General features: G+C 39.3%; 2 protein-coding genes across 7 annotated transcripts in view; both read right to left on the reverse strand.

Moving 5' to 3' along the window:
• Nucleotides 1–12,941, reverse strand: part of HTT (huntingtin) — a 90,696-nt gene extending 77,755 nt beyond the window's left edge. For 3 of the 5 annotated variants that reach the window (XR_012835426.1, XM_075752600.1, XM_075752598.1), the window contains exons 1-4: nucleotides 12,545–12,932; nucleotides 4,285–4,368; nucleotides 3,720–3,840; nucleotides 46–105 (exon numbers count right to left, since the gene is read on the reverse strand). Coding sequence is in view for 4 of the 5 variants with exons in the window: in XM_075752600.1 (XP_075608715.1) it covers nucleotides 46–105; nucleotides 3,720–3,840; nucleotides 4,285–4,368; nucleotides 12,545–12,645 (366 nt within the window). In the remaining variant the exon portion in view is untranslated. Of the gene's footprint in view, nucleotides 1–45; nucleotides 106–3,719; nucleotides 3,841–4,284; nucleotides 4,369–12,544 lie in introns of all 5 variants that reach the window. The other 2 variants (XM_075752597.1, XM_075752599.1) reach the window with 2 other exon arrangements.
• A 4,402-nt stretch (nucleotides 12,942–17,343) lies between these two features.
• GRK4 (G protein-coupled receptor kinase 4) overlaps nucleotides 17,344–23,436 on the reverse strand; it is a 42,077-nt gene continuing 35,984 nt past the window's right edge. Inside the window, exons 15-16 of one of the 2 annotated variants that reach the window (XM_075752601.1) lie at nucleotides 21,943–22,065; nucleotides 17,344–20,429 (exon numbers count right to left, since the gene is read on the reverse strand). In XM_075752601.1, coding sequence (XP_075608716.1) covers nucleotides 20,376–20,429; nucleotides 21,943–22,065 — 177 coding nt within the window. In that variant the 3' untranslated portion in view covers nucleotides 17,344–20,375. Of the gene's footprint in view, nucleotides 20,430–21,942; nucleotides 22,066–23,436 lie in introns of those variants that run through there. The other variant, XR_012835427.1, reaches the window with a different exon arrangement.

Genomic DNA, 23,436 nt, shown 5'->3' on the forward strand with positions numbered 1-23,436 from the left:
CAATAAATAGCATACTTCAAAATGACACAAAAGTAAGAAACTCACCTTTTTAATCTCTTTATACAGTTCTAATTGTAACCTAGGAAGATTGGAATCCATCAAAGCCTGCAAAAAATGCATTGAGAACGTACCGTATGAGAGGGGAAGCACTTTACAGGAATAAAGTCATACTTGCAATAAAACAGCTTCAAAAAAGGCACAGAAGTATCTAACTGCCCCTGTATTTGATGTATAACCAGGAAAATGCTAAAAACTGTAGAGAGGAACCTTCATTTTTCACACAAACAAAAGAGACGTGGACAAATTCCCCAAACTCTAACAGTTATTTGCAGTTAGTATTGACTGCTTTACCCATTCTACCCAAAAAAGGCCATATGGGATCAGACTACAAGCAGAGCCAACCTAACATGCTTTTTGGCAGTCACCAGGAATAGATACTTGTCAATAGAATAATAAAACACAAAAATAGTATTCACAAGCAGCGAGAGGTATTCCCTGCTATACTTCCCCACTGTCAAGTAGTCTATTACATCTCAAACTGAGGTGGTATTTGTACCATTGCCTTTAACAGCCCTTGAAAAATCCTTCTTTCATTAATTTTCTGTATTCATTTATTACAAGGTGTTCTGGACACCGGAAGCATTGCATCCCAGGATCTAATCAAAATCAAGCATAGCGTGGCAGAGCATACATTGTATTTCGAACCTGCAGTCTGACTAAGAACTAGGGTACGTGAAATGAAAGTAAGCACTGAGAAGTAATTTTCTGTTCACCTCAACTTGACCATTCTCCCTCCATCTTGCAAATGGCAGAGAAGAAAATAATTCAACTACATATAATCTCTTCCTATGGAATATTTTGCATACATACAATTATTCTTTCCTTCCATTTTTTTTCCTACTGCATAATACTAATCATGAACATTTCCACCACCATTTCCTCAGATGAAACTAGAGTTTCATACAACATGAAAGTGTCTACATTATGGATTTAGACAGCGCTATAATGTTTAGTATTTCATTCTTTATTCCTTGCCCCATTATTAAATAATTTCTGATTTTCTATCTGCCTTCTTGACCTCCAACCATTAAGCTCACCTCTCCACAGGATTACTCTTACATGGCACATGCTGCTTAAGCATGGTCAGTGAAGTGCGGTTGCTCCAGAGCACGATTTCCCTAGACTAAAACTGTATACCTCATTTTCCGCAGTTATACCAGTCATTATAATAAAAAGGTATTACATTCCCCAGAAAAATCTTACCTGGCTGGTATCTTATATAAACACCCAACTATTAACCACAGGTGCTGAGATTACAGTAGGTAGGGATAAATCTCATAAAAATTAAGTTTTGTGAGGTGAGAAGGTTGTTGCCCCTGTATATAAGTATTACAAAGCAACACAGAAAGGCATCAGATACTATTCTGGCTTCAAGAGTAAGTTGTCCTTACAACACTCTCAACTGGAGCAACTCTTTTTACTAATATGTACCTGTATTTTTATCAGGCTAGAATCTAAAAACTCATCCCACTCAGAAAAAAAAAAAAAAAATTATAAGCACAGTCAACTCTAAATTATGACAGATTATAAATCCCAATTACTGAGACCAACTGTACTCCAATCTGTGTGAACAGCCCCACGAGTATCATTAGCACAGAGAATACTACAATATTGTACAACAGCTTCAGAAACAAGACAGCTTCAGTAACACTTTACCCACAGAAACCCGGTAACTTCCAGCTTGGTCTTTTTTTCCTTTTAAATAAAGGCATCACCAAAGCTATTTAAATTTTAAGCCGTTTATGCTGTCTGTGAAGATCCTACAGGTAAGTATAGCGATACTTAAAGATGACCTACAGAGCGTTTATCTAAACTTATTTGCTGTTTCAGTTTACAGCCTTATCTACACAGAAGCATTAGAATTTTAATTATACTAATGAGCATAAACTCCAGACGCATAGTTACACAAGTAATACTTACATCTATATTTTTATATTTAAAGAGAGAAAATATAAAAAGCATCTTTCTAGCAACAGAATTAGTCTCTAAAATGCCTGAGGTACTAAAAAAGCTGAACGTTGACTAATATGCAAGCTTAGGAGCCTCTGTTCCACTTATCACAAGCATCACTGCTACTTGCATGACCAAAAATAAAACCGCAGACCTTTTTGTCTCTGCATTTATACACGAGAACACATATGCCTAAAGACTAAGTTGCTTCCACATGGCATAAAACATAGAAAGAGAATACAAACTATGATCAGCTTTGATAACAGACCGATACATCCACATGGTTGGAATATCACAACTATCATGATTTCATAGCTGTGACCAACTGGCAAGCTTAACGACTGATAGAAGACTCCATCATTTAAAGTCACTTTAAAACAAAACAAAATTACCAATACAAAGATTTGAAAAAAACCAAAAAACAAAAAAACCATTTAAGTTTTTCAAGTTACCTTGAAACATGCCAGAAAGTAACAATATTAAATAAATCGGTGAATTAGAGGTCAATTTTATAGCTAGCTTACAGAAGAATTTGGTGTAAAGAAGTAATTACGTTTGCATTCTCTAGAACTGTTTCAGAGCATCTTTTAAAGCAAATGGAAAAACATTTAAATCAGAATGAATAGGGCAAAGTGCTACAGGGCAAAGCAAAACGAGTAAAAGACACTTGCGCTCGTTCCCTATCATTACGGAATACACTACATAATCAGTAAGCTTTCTCCATACAACTTTCAGCCACAGACTCAACCCCCAAAACTTAATTAAATGAGATATCAAACAAAGAGAACTTAACTGAGAGAAATCCCTACAGAAATAGGGGCCTTCTGTTTGTCTACTTCTACACACCCCTTCATGCTAAAGACGGTTATTATTTACACATTTCTAAAGTGCTTAAACTTTGCATCAACTAGATTAATTATGCAGGTACATTACATTGACTCAAAAGTCAAGTATTTCACAAAACAGGAAAAAAAAAGGGGAAAAAGAAAAGAAAGGGCAGATGAAGGAAAAAAAAAAAAGGGGCAGATGAAGGTGAACCTGTCCTGGAAGCAGCAGCTCACAGCAATTACTCAAGAGGTTCATTTTAAGATACTTTGAGTCAAGTTTTAGACCTTACCTGACCTCATATGAATGCCCACCTGCTGTTCTCCAACAAGCCCTTCATTCTGGATCACAGTAGGGTAATAAACAATCTCCAGAACACCATATTTATCCTAATTATTGCCTAAAAGCTCCTCCTCCAAGTCTCAGCAAGTCACACTACCTGAACTACAGCATACTACTAGTTTGGAATGAAAAGCCACTTCATCTTTCAGTCAGCTTTTCAATAAAATTTTTACCTTTCCTCATGTTAAGTATCTTTATGTATCTTATTATACGAGTATTCCTCCCATACAACAAGATGATTTTAGAAAAGGCCACATTCTTGTTTTGGTTAACTTGAAGAGACCAAAGTTAATGAATGACTGAAGAAAAGAATAGATTAGAACAATGAATGACAGAAGACAAATTAACTATCTTGATCCAGACATAAACAGCTCTCCTAACAGCACATACAGAATTTAGTAAAGCAGCTTACTTAACCTCTTGCATTATGAGATATTATCAATAATAAGAAAAGCAACTAAAATAATGTCATCGTGAATTCATACAGGACACTGCATCAAGAAGAGGTAAAATCTGGTAGTACACTATATAAACATTCTTACTTTAATAACTTTATTAAGGCATTCATCAGCAACCATCCGGACATCCGATTCTGCATCCTCACTGCAGAGGAGAAAGAGTTCCATAGCAATCCCCAGCAGTTTCTGAAATTCTGGAGAATTTCTAAATAAACAGACATAAGAAAATTACAATGCGCACTATGAAAAGCAAACATTAATGCTATTGTTGAAGGGGTTTCAGAATCCAACTACACATGTATTACAACAGTTATACAAGAGGAGAAAGAAGACATTCAGTGGATTAAAGCACTTCATTAGGAGTTGGGAGATCATTTCCTGGCTCTTTCCTACATAATCTGGCAAGGTATTTGACCTCTGTGCCTCAGTTTCTCTGTTTGAAGTAGAAGGATAATGCCTAACTCTACCAATGCTTAAAATTACTTCTCAGATTTTGGGTTGGTAAAAAAAAAAATAATAAAATGTGCCATTTCAGTTTTAACAGAAGTTGAGCATTTAAAATCAGCAATTATCAGGAAGCTTCCAAATAACTAACAGTCCAAAGTAGCTCTACTCATATTAATGCAATAAATTAAAGACATTGTCTTACCTTAAAGACTGAGCAACAATGTTCTCACATATTGTTAGGCAATGATTCACTCTATCTTTCTTAGTAGTTGAAAGTTCTTTCTTTCTAAAAGAAGAACAGAGAAGTCTTATCTCAGACTCATTATAAACTGAGCAGTGACCATTTAAACACTCTTGCTAGAGTACTGTCTAATGATTATACAAGAAAAAGATGCACTCTTCTGGTCATTGTATAAAACAGCTGTATGCCAACTACACGTAGTCTCAGAACTTCACATACTAACTGCTGCTGAGAGCATGCAGGCACACGAGCAAAGGGAAGGATACAAACTTAGAAAAAAGAATGAACCATTTAACAGAGAATATCATATTAATTCTCTAACTTTCACTGAGAAAATATTTGGGACACAAAACTGAAGAATGAAGAGGAGTAAAGGAAAAGGAAAGAAAAAATGGAGCACATCTAGAACAAAGCTGAAATAAAGAAGCTGATAGAAAAAGGCTGGGGAAAATAAGCCATGACAACAAGTCTTGCAGACCTAAAAAAACCACTTTTAAAAAGACCTTCCTCACACATGACATCACATTAGACCTTTTTTGTCTGGCAAGTTCTTGAAACTTACAGTTCTATTAAATCGACCATTTTGTATTTGAACTGGAAGGGATGCCAAGGCAATCTTATCATACACCACATTTCTCCAAATGGTTTTGTAATTACAAAAATAGCAAAGCTCTAGGCACAGCCTATGCCCATCAAGAATAACATCCCTATAGTAACACTTGGTATAGTCCAGGAAGACCAAGCTTAGTCAAGTCACAGCAAATGTGTGTAAAACAAAGAGAATAAAATTCACAAGATCAAAGAATGCATATCTACAAGCGATGCAGAGCACAATATGTAAACCTTCTACTTTGCAAAATTTGTTTAACATTAACTTCACCATGATCTAAGCTCCTACAAGCCTTTACAGCTGAGCCTAGAACAGAAGCTTCTTCCCTGCTCCACCCCCAATGAAGGAACTGGGGGGGGGGGGAGGGAAGCGAGAAATTCATAGCTATGACTGTGAAATTTTACTTCATTGTATGCAGTGTCTCCTACTCTTAACTTCACTGACACAGAAGCACTTCTAGGAAAGCAAATGTTACTTTTAAATAATAAACCAGTAGCAATACTGGAGCCAAACTGCATACCCTCTCCTGGGTCTGTTTCACAACGAGGAGGTACCAGCTTCTTCACTCATGTTCACAAAGAATCTTCCCTTTTGTTTTCCAAGTAAAAATTGATCATCTGTATTTTTAGCATTTAATTTTCTGTCTTAGCAAAACCAGAAAAACCAGCAAATAGCAAAACAGTGTTTCTGAATTAGAAGTTGGAAAACTATGTCAACAGCCTTGAGATACGTTAATATAGTTAACACAACATTAAGGACTAGCTGCAAGTAGCCAATAAGCACATTAAATTAAACTAACTCAAAATACATTGTTAGACAAAAACTTTGAAGAATTAGGCTGTAATATTAGGAGTTTCAGCTCAAATAATAGTACAGTTTTTGGAAAAAAATCAGTCTCTGCAAGTATCCCTGTCCTCCTCCTCCTGTCAGGTTGGAAGTGGGGGATTGAAAAGTGTTTGCTCCCAAGACTTCAGTTTTCATCCCAAGGATCCCCTCATTTCACTCCAGAAATGCTTTCCCTTTTTAAAAGTTTAAGAAATAGTTCTGAACAAAACAATTTATTCCATTATAATTTGGCAGTATTTTGCTTAGGTAAGCTTCAGCATTCCTCAAAGAGGATCTCTCCTTTGGCTTGTCTTCTTAAGCAACTGGCAGAATCATAGTCATAGACTGGTTTGGGTTGGAAGGGACCTTAAAGATCATCTAGTTCCAACCCCCCTGCCATGGGCACGGACACCCTCCACTAGACCAGGTTGCCCAAAGCCTCATCCAACCTGGTCTTAAACACTTCCAGGGATGGGGCATCCACAACCTCTCTGGGCAACCTGTGCCAGTGCCTCACCACCCTCACAGGGAAGAATTTCTTTCTAATATCTAATCTAAATCTACCTTCTTTTAGTTTAAACACATTACCCCTTGTCCTGTCACTACACTCCCTCATAAACAGTCCCTCACCATCTTTCCTGTAGGTCCCCTTCAGAAACTGGTAAGCCGCAATTAGATCTCTCCAGAGCCTTCTTTTCTCCAGGCTGAACAACCCCAACTCTCTCAGCCTGTCCTCACAGGAGAGGTGCTCCAGCCCTCTGATCAGCTTCGTGGCCCTCCTCTGGACTCGCTTCAACAGCTCCATGTCTCTCCTGTACTGGGGCCCCCAGAGCTGGACGCAATACTCCAGGTGGGGTCTCACAAGAGTGGAGTAGAGGGGCAGGATGACCTCCCTCGACCTGCTGGTCACCCCTCTTTTGATGCAGCCCAGGACACGGTTGGCTTTCTGGGCTGCAAGTGCACATTGCCATCTCATGTTGAGCTTCTCATCAATCAATACCCCCAAGTCCTTCTCCTTGGGGCTGCTTTCAATCCATTCCTCGCCCAGCCTATAGTCGTGCTTGGGATTGCGCCGACCCACATGTGCTTGGCCTTGTTGAACTTCATGAGGTTCTCATGGGCCCACCTCTCCAGCCTGTCAAGGTCCCTCTGGATGGCATCCCTTCCCTCCAGGGTGTCGAACACACCACACAGCTTGGTGTCGTCAGCAAACTTGCTGAGGGTGCACTCGATCCCACTGTCCATGTCGCTGACAAAGATGTTGAACAGCACTGGTCCCAGTACCAACCCCTGAGGAACACCACTCATCACCGTTCTCCACTTGGACATTGAGCTGTTGATCACAACCCTTTGAGTGTGACCATCCAGCTAATTCCTTATCCACCGCATGGTCCATCCATTGAACCCATGTGTCTCCAGTTTAGAGACGAGGATGTCATGTGGGACAGCGTCAAATGCCTTGCACAAGTCCAGGTAGATGACATCAGTTGCCCTTCCCTTATCCACCAACACTGTAACCCCATCATAGAAGGTCACCAAGTTTTTCAGGCACAGTTTGCCCCTAGTAAAGCCGTCTTGGCTGTCACCAATCACCTCCTTGTTTTCCATGTGCCTGAGCGTAGTCTCCAGGAGGGTCTGCTCCATGATCTTGCCAGGCACAGAGGTGAGACTGACTGGCCTGTAGTTCCCTGGGTCTTCCTTTTTACCCTTCTTAAAAATGGGGGTTATGTTCCCCCTCTACCAGTCGGCAGGAACTTCGCCAGACTGCCAGGACTTCTCAAATATGATGGTGAGTGGCCTGGCCGCTTCATCCGCCAGTTCCCTCAAGACCCGTGGATGCAACTCACCAGGTCCCATGGACTTGTGCACCTTTAGGTTCCTTAGATATTCTCGAACCTGATCTTCTCCTACAGCGGGCGGTTCTGCATTCTCCCAGTCCCTGCCTTCTGTGACCTGGGCAGTGTGGCTCAAGGATTTGCCAGTGAAGACTGAGGCAAAGAGGTCATTGAGTATCTCAGCCTTCTCCATATCCTGGGTAACCAGTTCACCCATTTCATTCTGGAGGGGACCCACATTTTCCCTCATCCTCCTCTTGTCACTGACATACGTATGGAAGTTTTTCTTGTTGTCCTTGACATCCCTGGCCAGACTAATCTCTATCAGGGCTTTGGCTTTCCTAACCTGATCCCTGGCTGCTCGGACAATTTCTCTGTATTCTTCCCAGGATACCTGCCCTTACTTCCACCCTCTGTACGCTTCCTTTTTTTGTTTGATTTTGCCCAGGAGCTCCTTGTTCATCCATATGAGTAGCCAATCTGAATTTGATCAAGATATACAATGTCTTTCTCTGTCTTGAAAAAACACCAGAGTCTTTAACAGCACTTTCAGATCACCTGTAACCAACAAATACTTTCTAACACGTCCAACAGATTTTGCAACTGCAGTGCCGTTGATGTGAATAGGCACCTAAGAAACTGAATAAATCATTTCAACTTTTATGATAATCTTACTTAACATTGCCCACATCTCATGAGCACCATTTTCAGTACACATTCAACCCAAGAACAGAACAGGCACATCTGGACTTGCCCATAAGCTCATTATTCCCGATACAAAACACATTAAAAATTATTCTGAAAGCGGTCTCATTCAGCAATAAGTTCTTTATTATCTACACATAATATAGCTCTGAGCAAGGCAGGCAGTAGTGTTCAATACTACTCAGAATAGAGAAATAAATAATTTAAAAAATTTAAGAAGGCCTGAATAGAGAAAATAATGTGAAAACTTGTAAGGAATGCATCTAGTTAACAAGTAACCATTTAAACTGAACTAACACAAACCAGAGGTGAAGACTATCAGTTACTATCCAAAGGGAAAGAACATTCAACTGAGTTTGCTGTATTGAATCTTTCATCTGCCATTTGGTTTTTCAGCTTGCAAAAAATCAGCCTTTGAAGGAATGAAAGAAAAGGTGGAAGACAAACACATCATGCACACACACATATTTCCTGTGCCTACAGGGGGAGAAGGGTAACAGAACAGTATGTGGAAATAGACCACATGATTTTTGTATTAAAGAAAAGAAGTTCTATTCAGAAGCATTATGAGGTCTTCAAGCAAACTGCTGATGAGCATACCCAGGGGGATCACAGCAGCATCACATATTTCTTAGAAGAGACCTGAAGGAGCAAGCCTCAAGTGTAAGGTCATTTCAGAAGGCAGGAGATGTTGGAAGTAGCAATTATCTTCAGGAAAGCTTCATCTCACAGGCAGAGGAGTTTCATCTCCTGCATGCTTCTACAAACGATCTCTAGCCAAGAAGATTAATAAACAACGTAAGAAAACCAGCGAGCCCAGATAATTTCGCATTCTGAGTCCTGATGAGCTGGCTACAAAGAGATGCAGCTCACTGATGCTAATTTTTATTAGGTCTTGGAATTAAGGATGTGTAAAAAAAGTACAGAAGCTCTGAAGCCAAACCAGCATTAAGAAAAAGGGCCAAGCCAAAGAGCCTGACATTGACCTTGAGAAAAGTAATGGGAAACTCAAAAAAAAGATTCTATTAGTAACAAACAGAAATATGAGTGGATCAAGAAATAAACTAAGCCCAAATATGGTGGGCACTTCAAACAATGAACACAGTCAATGATAGATAGTCAAATAAACTATAACAGGTCTACAACACATCCTAGAAATAGTAACTCAAAAAAACCATCTAGGAACCACCACTGAGAAGCAGGGCAATAGGTATTATCCACGTAGTTCATGTGGTTGTCAGTGAAGCAAAAAATTCATGATACCTCTACATATAGCACTGATGAAACCAATCTAAAACCTCAGCTTCAGTCAAACATAAAAAAATCTAGAAAAATTAATGAGCATAGAAAAATGCATATTGCTGGAGAGCACTTTGGCTCTTGCAGCACCTTTTGCTGTAAAGGTAATGGCTAGAATCACATGTAGGAAAAAAATCAGAAATAGGACACTATTAAAAACAATTACAATCATTAACTATTAGAACAAGTTAACAAGAGAAAAAGTAAAGAATACACCTTTGGATTAATCAAGTCAAAACTAAATACTTTTCCAAAAGAAACATTACCAAGTCATTCTCTCAGCTCACTGGTAAGAGGTAAAAATGAATAAAACAAAAATATAGGATGTTGTGTGACAGTCCATCTGCTTTTTAGTTTCACTGAGTAAACTCTGAATTTTTACATCATACTAATCAAATTTTAAGTTAGTGGGAGCTTTGTAATCCAAAACATCTAACTCCAAAGTTTGAGGGTCTGAAAAAGCTAAAAATAGATACAGAAGAACATAAGGTGCCTCAGCAGAAGTGTATAGAAGCAATATGATGACAGAGATCTCAATCTAAGTTTTCACAGAAGGTAAAAAAAAAAAAAAAAAAGCAAGAAATAAGAGAGGGAGCCAGAAACTGACATCTGTAATGCATAATAAAAGCATAACACATGATTAATGCTGATTAAAATCTCTCAAAACAGAAAAAGCTCTTACCTTCTTGGTAAAAGCCTGAATTCAATTAATATTTTAATTTAAAAAAAAAGTAAAGCCAAGATATCAGTTTTATCATGAGTTCAGAAGTCATTGTCTTATAATAAAGTGAAGAAAAATTTCAATACATGTTGTGCAAAAAATTAAGTCTTCTCTACCTCAATCTCTGTGATCTTAAAACATTTCTTAGCAGGAGACAGACAGTCCCTAGGCAGACTCATTCACTAGCCAGATATAGAATGCTCATTTTCTACCAAAAACATTTAAAAGGCCATTTTTGTTTATTCCAACAGGAAAGAATTTATTTAATTTTTTTAGTTATCATTTTTAATCATATAGAGATAACATTGTGTTGTAATTTAAGGTAGTTTATTTTGGAAGGAAAAAAAGTAGAGGTGGGTAGCTGGTTTTACTTTTATTGTAGCAAAAAAGTCCAACAAAAAATGTCTACCACCACCTGTAGTAATGAGATTACTCTATAACTCAAGGAATGACAGCTTCCCACTTGTCTAGTTTAGGCAACAGGACAACTTTGATCTAATGAAACAATTAAAGAGCAAACCACTAGTGTTTATGCTATGACATTCACCAATTAATTTATTCTTTCATTTCTGACAGGTAAGCTTACATCCTTTTATGACAGTAAACAGAACAATAGAAGTTACCACAGAGAACTACAAAATATTTAAGTGCTATTTGTACGGAACCACAATGAAGATGAACACCTCTCCCCAAACACAAGGAAAACAGAAGCAATTTTCCTTTCCAGTCCATTCCCCCCCCCCAAAAGTCATGCAGACAGTATTGTGAATTATATTTAAGATACAATGGTATTTCACTAAAAGTCTGTGAAACTTAAGCAAAGACTGTGACAATATCCCTTCATAGGCTTTTATGAGGCTTAGTGCTGTTACTGAATTTCTACAGCTCCTGGGGGCATACAATACCATCAACTTTCTTAAAACATACAGCCTATTTTTAAACACAAAGCAAAGTCAACAAGGACAACTACAACCCTAATTTTTTAGTGTTTTGAGTACAGCATGCCTAAATTTAGACTCCCCAATCAAGCATAACATCCCTCAGCAAGCATCACAAATAATTTTAAGGACTTTCTCTTGAAATACCATGATCTATCTCATCAGTAACTTGACACATTTTTTCAACTACATATAGGAAAGACTGGACATAGATGGCCATCTATCCTCTATGTCACACACAGTACTAGCACAAAAAAAAGCACATAACAGACCAATTAGTCCCTGCAGACCAGTAAGGCATCTAAAAACAATTAGCTCATGAAGAAGATAAGTTTTTCATCTATTGTGCCCCAAAAGTGTGAAAATGCATTGAGATTGTTTGAGGCAACATTCTCCAAACAGTATCAACCATGATAATTTAGTTGGCATCCGTATCAGAATGTACTGCGGGAGCAGGTGGCCAAGAGCCCAGCTCCACTGCTCAGCATCCTCTGCCAAAAGTTACACCACTGCCAATTTAGAAGTTACCTGCTCCTCAATCCTTCTGCTTCTCCTGTTTCCTCAACAGCTGGAGAAAGAGCAACAACGTGACTCATGTACTTATCCCATAAAAATCTTGGTGTCTTTTCACCAAGGTCTAAAGTTAGTTTTAGAGGATGCAAATGTAAGGGGCAGCACTATGGTACAGAACAGCTCCTCGGGAAACCTGAACATCGCACGGATGTAACGCACTCACCCCTAACGTTTAAGAAGGCAAATGGGCACCAGAAATATTTAAACTAATTCCTCTTAGGTCTCTGCACAGCAAGTTACAGCACAAGACTTTAAGTGAAGTTTGTCATAAACAAACACCCAGATCAACTCCCTCCCAGATGCATTAGGCTTTAAGTTATGCTTAGGGGGTTTTGCCTTTTATCTTCAGCTAATACACTGCTGGAAAAGATCTTACTTCCTAGAACAGTCTGTGAAACCCATATAGCATTCCGGTATCTCCCATTCGTTACCCACACTGCTGCATATTTCCAACATGCTTGCCCAGAAAGTTACTCCTTGCTTAAACTTAAACGGAGAGCCAGCAGCACTCCCAGGCACGTCCACAGGAACAGCCTCCTGTCAAGGGCAGGCAATCACCCCGGGACTATCTCCCCCGGGGACTGCCAGCTGCCTCTCAGGCCGTCCGCAGTTCCCGAGCGGCAGCGGCTCGGCGGGGCGGCCTCCCCCGGGATCGTGGAGGATGTCGCCGAAGCGTTTCGGGAGCCCTCCCAGTCCCCGAGTGCGGGTCACTCACGGTCTCTGGAGCGGTTCCTCAGGGATGGCAGCCGGACCCTGCTGCTGCTGGAAGGAGCGCAACGACTCGAAGGCCTTCATCAGCTTCTCCATAGTGGCCATGGCTGCTCCGCTCGCGCCGGCGGCACCGACCCGCCGCACCGACCCGCCCTCTCACAGGCGCCCGACAGCAGCCGCCTTCCTCCTCGCGGGCCCGACTCTTCTTTTTCTTCTTCTTCTCCTCCTCCCGGACTCGCTCTCTCCCGCTCGCCCGGCGCGCTCAAACCAGCCGAGGCGCCGCCGCCAGCTCTAAGCCGCGCCGCCCGTCACTGCCGCAATGAATGAGGGAGACGCCGCAGGGGGCCACAAGCACTCCCTAGCTGCCTCGCCGCCATCTTGAATCCCTCCCATCAGTCCCCACGCCGCCGCCCCGCCCCCTTCCCGGGCTAGCCCCGCCCACCCCGGAGCAAAGTCCCGGCCCTGGGCTCAGCCACGGGGGATGCGCACGCGCGGCCTGGTGTCACGCGCACCCTTACGTACCTACACACACAGGCACGGGGACGAGGTAGGGGGCGGGGCAGCAGGGAGAACGACAAGGTCCCTGTCCAATCAGAAGAGGACTTCCCGAATATCGCAGCGCAGTGGAACAGGCGGGCGCCAGTGCGTGACGAGAAGCAAGACCACTCCCGCCGCGGCGGGGGGGGGGGGGGGGGGGCGGCCGCTGGGTCCTAGAGCCCACCGGCTGGCCGCACCGCGGTGTCCGGACGGTTCCAAGTGCCTCCAGCCCGGAGCGGTGGTTGGTTCGCGTTTGTCTCCGCCCGGAGACCAGCCTGGCTCCAACAGCAGCCCCTCTCCCCGCCTCGGCTCACTACCTGGCAGCGGCTGTGCCAGCTCTCCCCTTTCCTCCATGTCCCGCTGCCCCTCCAGCGCGCCCAGCAAGGACCCGAAATGCACCAGAGGGACCCAAACTCTCGTTGTAACCCGCCACCATCCCCAACCACGCAAAAGCGCAGGCTCCATATGCTTCTACGTCAGGTGCCTCCTGCAGCTCGCCCCTCGCGTTTCCAGCAAGCTCCCGTAGGGCGCAGGTAGTGCCCGCAGGTAGGCCGGGCAGTGCTGGTTCCGGCTCCGCGCAGAAAACCCTTCCGGGAACCGGACACGGAACTTGGCCACGTACCCGGGAGCCTTTCAGCGCTCCCCGCGTGGTTCTGGGCTTGCTTGATCAGGGGATACTTTCTGCACTCTTAGAGCACGTATTAAATACTCAGTCTACAAGAGAGAGAATACCATATTTAAATCGTCGATTCTATTACTAAGCACTTAATTAAAAAAAAAATCATCGGTATTGTGAACTTTCCACTTACAACCACTGATTTTCATGTAATTCGTTGCTGGTAATACACATTTTAAATGACAGCCGATAGAAGTTGACTTGCCAGTTCTTATCTCAAACACACGCAATTGGTTCCAGCAATGGAAATGGAGAATGTCTCCTGGAACTTTCAAGAAAAGAAATTCCCAGTAAGGACTTAACATGCAGCTTGGTTATTGCTAGCAGGGATGGACAAAAGGAAAGCTCATGTCTTTGGATATTCAGGCCAACATAAGTCACGACAGAACCACCTTACTGATCACACTCTTGCCAAATATTCGGTAAAACACTGCTCTGGCAGTTAACCTTATTAGCATGTTAATGAAGATGAACCATTTGAAACATTCCTCTGAAAGCAAACCCATCTACAGCACTGAAAGCAATTCAACCTACAGCAAACCCCTTATTTCATTATAAATGTGTAACAAAATGTGAGCTTTTAAGGTAAAAATAATATTTTTCGTGATTATTTTATGATAAAGCTTGCAGAGAGTTTTCTCTGGAACATATGGATGATCATGAATTTTTTATTTAGCAAATGATACATGAAAAAAACCAGCATAGCTGGAATGCCACATACACTATGTGATAATTGCATGCACCACTCCACACTTTGAAATAAATTTAAGCACATTAAAAAGAGCGTAAGCTCTTAACAAAGATTAAACAAGCCACCAACCGAGTCAAGTCTTTGCAAAACTGTTTTGAAGCTTTACATCAAAATGTGTGCCAGGCCCCTAAGGGCTGCTGACTCACCGGCAAGGCAATGCCTGCCCACAAGCACGCTCCTCTTGGTTCTCCTCTCTTTCCCTCTGGCTCATTAACCATGAGTTGGGGTAACTGGAAGAGCTCTCAGGGGTATCAGGTGGGGGTTTTGGCAAGTACCTTATCAGTAGATTCTCCCAATTCAAACTGACTTATGCACGGTTTTGCCTGTGACAAGTCACACGGTCAAACAGCTGCCCCACTGGCAAAAACAAAGTCATGTAAAACTGGCAAGGGGCAAGAACAAGCGGGCGGGGTTAGAGAACAGGCATTTTTGTAAAGCCATCGTTACCACAAAGAAAAATAATGTCACAGTCTCAGTGGAGTAACAGTGAATACCTAAAAGGTTATGTGTAATTTAGTGGGTGATGATGAATTCATCGCAACCTCCAGGAGAAAAAAAAAATAAAAAAATAAGAAATATGCTTTTACCTTGTCTGTAAGACAGACATGAACATCATAAATGTGGAAGGGTTTCCCAAGCACAGGCTACCTAGGCATAGCTTACCTCTTGATTCAGTGTTTTTAAGAACAGGTCAGACGAGTTGGAGTTCCTGCCCCGAAGTGTTTCTGCATTTCCACCAAAAATGCAGCAGGTAATTGCTACCTCTCCATCCAATAGACTTCACAAGACTGCTGGCCCATGCAGTTCAACATATGCACAGATAATCTGCAATATGCCATAGCACAGTTATTATTAAAGTCACGTAATTTGAAGCTGTTTTGTATAGTAATTGAGCGCTTAGCCCTTCAACTCATGCCATAAAATTACGGTGAAAGCTTTTGCATAAACAGGGCAAAACATTGAAGATACAAGCAGCCTGCTGTTGAAAAGTATTTGATAACAAAAAAACCCTACAAATCCAACTAATATCAAGGTATAAAATCTCTTAAGGAGAGTGAAGTCTGGTTGGTTTCCTTTAGCAATAGTACAAAATTCAATATGCACGATAAGGCTGATGACAAGTAGAGCTACAACTACTAGTGACCAATCTTGCACTGACATTCATAGTGTTATCACAGTAAATGTGTTAATGAAAAATAGCCCATCCCAATAATTCTGTCTTTTCACACAGAAATTTATGCAGAAATGAAGATTCAGACCATGAGATAAGGTATCAATTGAGCAAATAGAACAGAACTAGCATTTTTCCCTGGATCTGACAATCTTACATTGGTAAAGATTTACAGCATGTAATACACATTTTGTGCTTCAATGAATTGTGATTTTTTTTTTTAAATTACAATTTTTATTTTATCTATCCCAGCTACTAACCATGATAGACATGGTAAATAAATCACATTAGACAGTAATACATGTGGTTGAGATATGCAGCAGTGTTTTGCTTTTATTTCAGGAATAACAATGCTAGAACATCCAAGAAAACAGCTCACACAAGAACAGTTCAGTGGTTTGGAGATACTGGAACTAAATTTAACAGTCGGCTACACTATACTTGGATACTTGGTGGTTTGGACATACATGGAACATGAGAAAAAAAGTTACCTACATCTCCTGTGCAAAACTTAAGTTACACCATAAGAACAATTATGAAACAAAAAAGAATTACACATTCAGCAGAAGAGACATCATCATCATCAGAATGAGCCAGGCAGGTAATGCAAATCAAAGTAAAGATAAATTTAGGTTAAAGATGCTTTCCATTAATTTTCTAATTTTAATCCAGTTTTTTGAGTACTTCCTAAAGAGAAGTATTTTCTGAAAATGTATACTAAAATGAAGGTGATAATTCCAGTGTTAAATTAGTGTAATACTAAATTGTAAACCAAAGCAAAATAATATTACTTCTATTGACTAACTTTAGTAACTTGTAAACAAGTATTCTTCGTTTGTACAAATGGCAATGAAGATTTTCTTACATGAGTATTGTTTGAAAAATAATTGAATTCTAAAAATGGATTTTACTTGTTTTTAATAGCTTCTATCACTGATTTCTCAAATTAGACATAATTTTTTTCTGAGATGGAGATAATTCTCTTTCATAATCAAACACCTTCACATTATTGTTTTAAGAATGATTTGGGGAAAAAAAGACATACAACATCTACTAAAGGATAAGATTTGTCAATAGCGCTCTCTTTGTACAGAAATACCACATTTTTCCTATTTATTATACGGTCATTACTTTTAAGTGCTCATTTTTTCAACTGAGACTGTTTTGTTGTTGTTACAACCCAGAAACGTAACACCATCTCTATTATGAACACTACACCTCCAGAAAAAAAAAAAAAAAACAAGCTGACAATTTTTTTATAGAAAGAGAACAACCCTGAGGCATGAAGATTCTATTCTGTTGGTCACAACATTCAAAAGCATTAAGTAAACCAATAACACACTGGTACATTGTTTCAGAGTTTCTGAATTTTGAGCTAAATATATAGATTCATGAGGTATGCACAAGCAGACGTTAAGACTTACACACAAATGCTTGGAAACACAAGCCACAGAAAAAAGGAGAGTTGATCTCATGCAAGTAACTCCACAGAATTCCATACATTTTTCCATGTCTTGCACCAGTAGAACAAAGCAGTCGGGCTGTTGGATTGTCTCACTGCTATCAAAGCCTGCTAACACATGGATCTAGAATCTGAATTCATGGAGGTATAATGCAGTCATACAGAATGACAAGAATTTATGTTAGCTTTTTTTTTTTTTTTTAAACAAACTAACAGACAAAAAACAACCCAGCTTCATGGAAATAAAAGGCAACATGATCAGTATATTCAACCTGCTGCCTCCCCCCCTTCTTTGTCTCAGTTGTGTCCTACGAAAATCAAGAGTAAAGTTGGTATCACATCACAATATTTTGCTTTCAGGTGCTCTCCCCTCTCCTTACCTTTTTCCCTGGTTTCAGAAATGATTTCCACACTACTACTACTCCACCTTAGATAAAACAGCATAACATCTTAATCTCCATATACTATATAAGGAGTGTTATGCTGATCCTTCCAGTTTCTTGCCTTTTCTAATTCATTAGGTGAATCACATTAGATAATACCTAGTCATTATTATGTGGTTACATTTCTAGCCAAAAGGGACAAATTTATAGTAGAAAAATGCCATCTTGAGCCTACTGAGGAAGAAAATAAACAAAAAAGAGGCCCCCAAACCAACAGAATTTAGGTTCTAATCCTGCAAACACGTAGTTACTAAAAAACAATTCAATAGTATTATTCAGGACGTAACAAAAAACTTGTGAAATGAAACTAAATAAAGCTTCATAAAAATGAACAAATCCTCCATTTTCTCACATGGTTGGAGTTCCTTGTCCAAAGAAATGGATGTATAAATAACCACTTCTTAGAACAGCTTCCCTTTTCTCTTCATCTAGCCTTTTTCTCTTCACAGATCCCTGCAAAGTGTTAAGTCTCAGCATTCAAAATAGAAGAGTTGATTTTACTTACTTATTTTTTAAGTTAAGATCCCTCCCCCTCCAATATGGAAAGAAAATTTGAAATACATGATAAATAGACTTTCAGATTATTTATTTTTTATTTGTTAAAGCCAGTTCCTGTATTTTCTTCATTAAAAATACTGAACTTGTGTCCACGGTATTCTTGCCCGAATTTCAAGTTGCTCTAAGCAGGCATTAATTCCAGAGTGTCACCCCATATGTCCAGTGTTAATATGGTCACCTTTGCCTCAGAACAGCAAATCTAAGATCTTAAAAAATTAAGACCCCTTAATCAGAGAAACATGATCGTTTCTCCAACCAGGTAGCTGTTTATAAAACACTTTGTTACTTCCTTATTTCTCCATTCTCATCTTTTGAGTCCTTCTATTAATGTGGTACATAATAAAGAGGGTCAGGTCACCCCCACGCCAACTCATTGTCTCACACAACATATGGTTCCAGCCAACACCCTTACTTTAGATACTTCTTTCTGTCAAGCTTCCCATCCCTTCACTATTGCATCAGACTATCTTCCAGTAATTCATTCAAACTCTCCCTCAGCCAGTTTCTCCCTTTGTACTTTTTGCTGTCCTCTGAGCTCTTTTAGACATCAGGAAAAACACATGGAAAACGCAGGAAAAGAGTCTCATTCCTCATTTCTGTGGCACAGGGAGACACCAGGCTCAGCCCCAGTAGGATTCTGTAACACGCCGGTTTTCCAACTTTTTTCAAATTCTAACCCACTAAAACGTTTGTCACTAGAAACAAAATACTGTGAATTAAAACCTGATGATAGGCTTGAGTATCAAATGTTATCTTGTGAGTTTCTCAGAAGCAGCTTAAGTTTCTTCCACTGAGTCTGCAGATCACAAGCAGAAACCCATCTGAGGTAGAGGGATATTCAGTTGCTGTGTGTATAATACATGTGTGGTCTGGTGGGTGCCCTAGAGATTTGAAGGGAAAAGAAATGCACGCTCAGTGGAGACAAATCGTCAGAATACAGAACAGAGTATGTTAACAAAAGTCTGTCTCCAAGAGCATTCCCTTTATCTTTCATGTCCTTAACTCAAATTTTGAAAACAGAAGAGCCTTTTAATGAAATGTGTTCCCTAAATTCATTCTCATACACAGACTAATAGTTTTACTGGAAACTTTAAAAATAAAAAGAAAGTCTGGCATACTCTAAGTACAGAAGAACAGAAGTTGGACAAGCTTTCAAGCAGCTGGAAACAGTTTTACTAATGAACATCAGGTAATTGTAACTAAAACTTCAATACCAGCTCCACATCTGTGTGAAGGAATCATTGAAGACAGTTTTAATGTTTACGTTTTTAAAGTTTATAAGGAAAGATTATTTACATAATTAAATTTGAAACTTAATACTACCTTGTCCCTCCCTCAGTGGCAGTGATCGCTGTCAACCGTACAACATTGCATATTACAACATAATAAGCAGAGAAGAGGTTACTAAGAAGAGGCCATGCTTTGTTTTTTAACCCATTATAAAACTATAACTTCCTACACGGAGTTGTAAACAATTTCATTTACAGAAAAAAATAAAAAGGTGTCCCCACAGGTAAAAAGAAATTCCTTTAGTAAAGACAATAAAGTACTCAAAATATAGTTACAAAATTTTGGCATAGGCTTACTTGCATGCTCCATGCCAAGAAACTGTAGAGTATGTGTAAGATGGGTAAAAAGGAGAAGAATGGGGTGATACAGATTAAGCTAAATGTTCAGAATTCTCTATATATAGAAATACAGAAAGACATTCTACAGAGCCAGATAGTAAAGAGCAATTCATAGTAGCTGGCCACAGTGCACTGAATTCCTTTTTCCTTAGCAGTTGCTCAAGAGATACATTAGGTAATGGCACTGCCATGCTGCCAGATAATACCGGAATTATGAAACTTATCAGTACAGCAATTTTACCGTTAAGAAAACTGCTAATAAAGATCCTAATGAACAAGACTTTTATCAGGAGTATACAAAGTCAAGTTACATTGATGCCATAGATATTATCTCTGTGCTTTAAAATCCTTTTTGAATTTCTAGATTTATTCCACTGAGGGGAAAAAAAAATCAAGAGAAATCAAATACATACAGAAACACACTCACTCAAATGGCACTCATTGCTTTTTGTACAATTAAGCTTTAGTGAAAATATACATCTTAAAACAAATGAAGTACAAATGTACAAAAATCCTTGAACTCAGATAAAAAATAGATATAATACACTTTGCTACAGAGATATAAAACATTTAAAGTTTGCTCATCATTTCTGATGAGAGTAAAATGATTTAAAGTCTGGAGGACTCCTGCTCATCATCACTGCAATCAGATTTAAAGCAGACCTGCAACAGAAGACAAAGAGACAATTCAGCTGCAGAACTGATACTATTGTTGGTTTGTGTTTTATGGGGTACAGAAAGGCTGGGCAGTTGGGGGGTGGCTCTTCTTCCAGCACATTTTACTCCATGCTAACTAAATGCTTTGGGAATATCAAAGGAAACCACAATGCAATCCGAAATCTCAAGTCATTAAAGTTTCATTTAACCTTAAGATCTTTTCTTCTTTTAACTTCACAGGACAATTAACTGCAGCCTTATTATTTCAAAACCAACCAAAGGCTCTCAAGCCATATATAATTTTTTTAGGACTCTTTCTCAATACACAGAACCATATCTTGGGACAGTATGAACCCTGTTGATTCGGTGTGAAAAGACTACAGTAAGACACAAGCTTTAACTTTAGCTATGCGAGATTATTATTACACTTAACTATTCCTTCAATTCCATTACTGTAAGTGGGGGAAAAGTGAATTTGGAAAGGTGAACTAAAAATCACAGTACTATTATACATTCCATTAGCATTGCACCATTTTAGAGAGGTGAATTACCAGCTGATGACTAAAAAGATCATCAAGCAATTTTAATACATGGCCCTGTTGTGGCTACTTAATGATATGCTCCTAGCAATTTCAAAATTCCATTTCTGCTTGAAAGCAAAAGTAATTTCTACAGAAGTGTTCTCTACTGGAATACACTCATGCTTCTCAAGATAATTCCACTCTAAGTGCAGGCATACTGAGCAAGCAGAATTGTGTACATCATCTTCAACTGAAAGCCTTTATAAATAGCCTATTTCTCACAACCTATAAACAAGCACAATATCCCATATGTCTTTTAGGTGGTAACTACTCAATTCATATACCTCTAAATGTTTACTAAAGAGTAGAAGTTAGGTCTGTAAGAGAAGGCTGTGCGTTATCAGAAGCTATTTAAACATATATTATGTTGTTGTTTTGGTAAAGGCATTAAACTTCCTAAGATATTTTAGTATTTGTTTCGTGACATTTCTTTACACTCATTCATTTAGGGGATAATTTTACTTATTTGCTTAATACACTAGAATGATTCCTTGGGATCCCAACTTTCTAAAGGAGAGAGTCCTAGGAGTTGCATTGCTCCACTACACTCACTTCTGAGTTCCTAAGTCAATTTTATTGAAGTTTGTACAAAGGGGGCCTCAATTATCTCTGAAGTCATCTCCCCAGAAGTTTTTTAATAGAAACTGGCAAAATACGTAAGGAGCAAGACCCAAATTAATCTTTAGCACACACTACCTTTTCCCCAGGTAACAGCTAGCAGACACTAGAGGAAGACAAAATGCTGAGGGAGGAAAAACTCCTGGAGTTACAGGGTTTCTGGAATACAGTGCAGGAACAAAGCCATAAAAAAACAGATCACATTAGTTTCAGGATTCAGCAAATAACTTGTTCTTCCTATCACAAAATTACGTAAAAAATAGAACGGATGTCAAGGTCTTACTGTTTATTTTCTTATGAAAGAAAAGAAATACCCTTACCTCTCCACTAAAAAGTCTGTGAAAGAAGCCTCTCTTTGGTTTAGGAGACCTCTCTCTGTCTGGTGACACAGTACCATCGGTTTCATATGCATTGATATCTTCAAAGCATCCCGTTTCAATCATCTTTGAAACATAGAAAATATAAATGAAATATCCATACAAGCCTCTCAATACATGAAACATGTATTATCTATTTACTTTGGCCAGGTACTCCTAACAACTTACAGATTTATCAGCCAAACTACACCACTCACAGAGATCCATGAAGGAAGGCACAAAGTCTACATTAGTTTGCTGAGCACACAAGGAAAGTTAAAGAATAGCAATGAGAGCACTACCGTGCAGGTAGGTACTCAGATACTCCCTTGCTTTGCTAGGGCATTTCTTCTGCCCATGATGCACTAAGCAGAAGTTTTTAGAACCAGAAAGTGATTTTCTTTTAATCTATTCTGCCTAACAAATATAATGTCTCTATACCCTGCACTGAACTTTATTAATAAAACATGACATTAAGTAGGAGAAATGATTCTTCTATGCAGAATACTAGTACCTGCATAGTATCAGGGGAGATACTTTTTACACAGGGGACAAATTGCACTCTCAGGGGAAAAAGCAGCTGATGTCTGACTACAGTAATTATAACATCATTCTGCTGTTTTGGGCAACTGTATATCAAACCACAACTAACGTATACCGTAATTAGGAATAAGGCAATGAAATGGAGAAGGTAATACTTCATGATAAAAAAAAAAAAGTAATGAAGACAGGTCTCTGGAGAGAAGCAAGGGATTTTGAAATAATCTGTGTTTGTACACACAGAAAACAAAAGAATTAAAACCACAATTACTGGGTGCATAAAGGACAGCAGAAAAAGAAAATACCAAAATGTACATGGTCAGAAGGAGGAGAGTGGCTAATGCCCACATGTAGTTGGCATTTAATGGTGAGTGCCATTGATGCACATGTATCATAATGGGCATGCAACCAAATGAGTATACCTAGTAGAGGAACAGACGGCATAAAGAGGAATAAGAAGAAATGCGGTCTGCTTTTGTTGTAAACCATGACATTAGGTGAATTATGGGAGGGGAGGAGGAATTCTTAAGAGACTGAAGGCAAAGATTTGAGGGAAAGCTCAGTAACATGAATTAAAAGAAAAAATAAGCACACCTGCAAAATGAAGTCTACAGTTATTCCTTGAAGAGAAGGAATTACCATCATCAGAATTCCACAACTACTTTAGACTTTATCATTCTATGTAGGGTTAGAGTTATTAAGCTGCAGTGCATTTCTTAATGACTGGATCATATTCTTAAGTTCAGTATTACAACATAGCATAGGAAATATTTATTTCTCCAACAGCCTAAGGTTCATTGGTTCTTAGTGAAAACTTTCTATGTCAAATGACACCTTTCAAATCTCCTTCTTAATGAAATGCAAAAAAAAAAAAAAAGCAAAAGGGCAACAAAAGGGAATGTACTTTTTTCTCTGACT

This window comes from Balearica regulorum, chromosome 4 (assembly GCF_011004875.1).
Source record: "Balearica regulorum gibbericeps isolate bBalReg1 chromosome 4, bBalReg1.pri, whole genome shotgun sequence".
Classification (NCBI taxonomy): Eukaryota; Metazoa; Chordata; class Aves; order Gruiformes; family Gruidae; genus Balearica; species Balearica regulorum.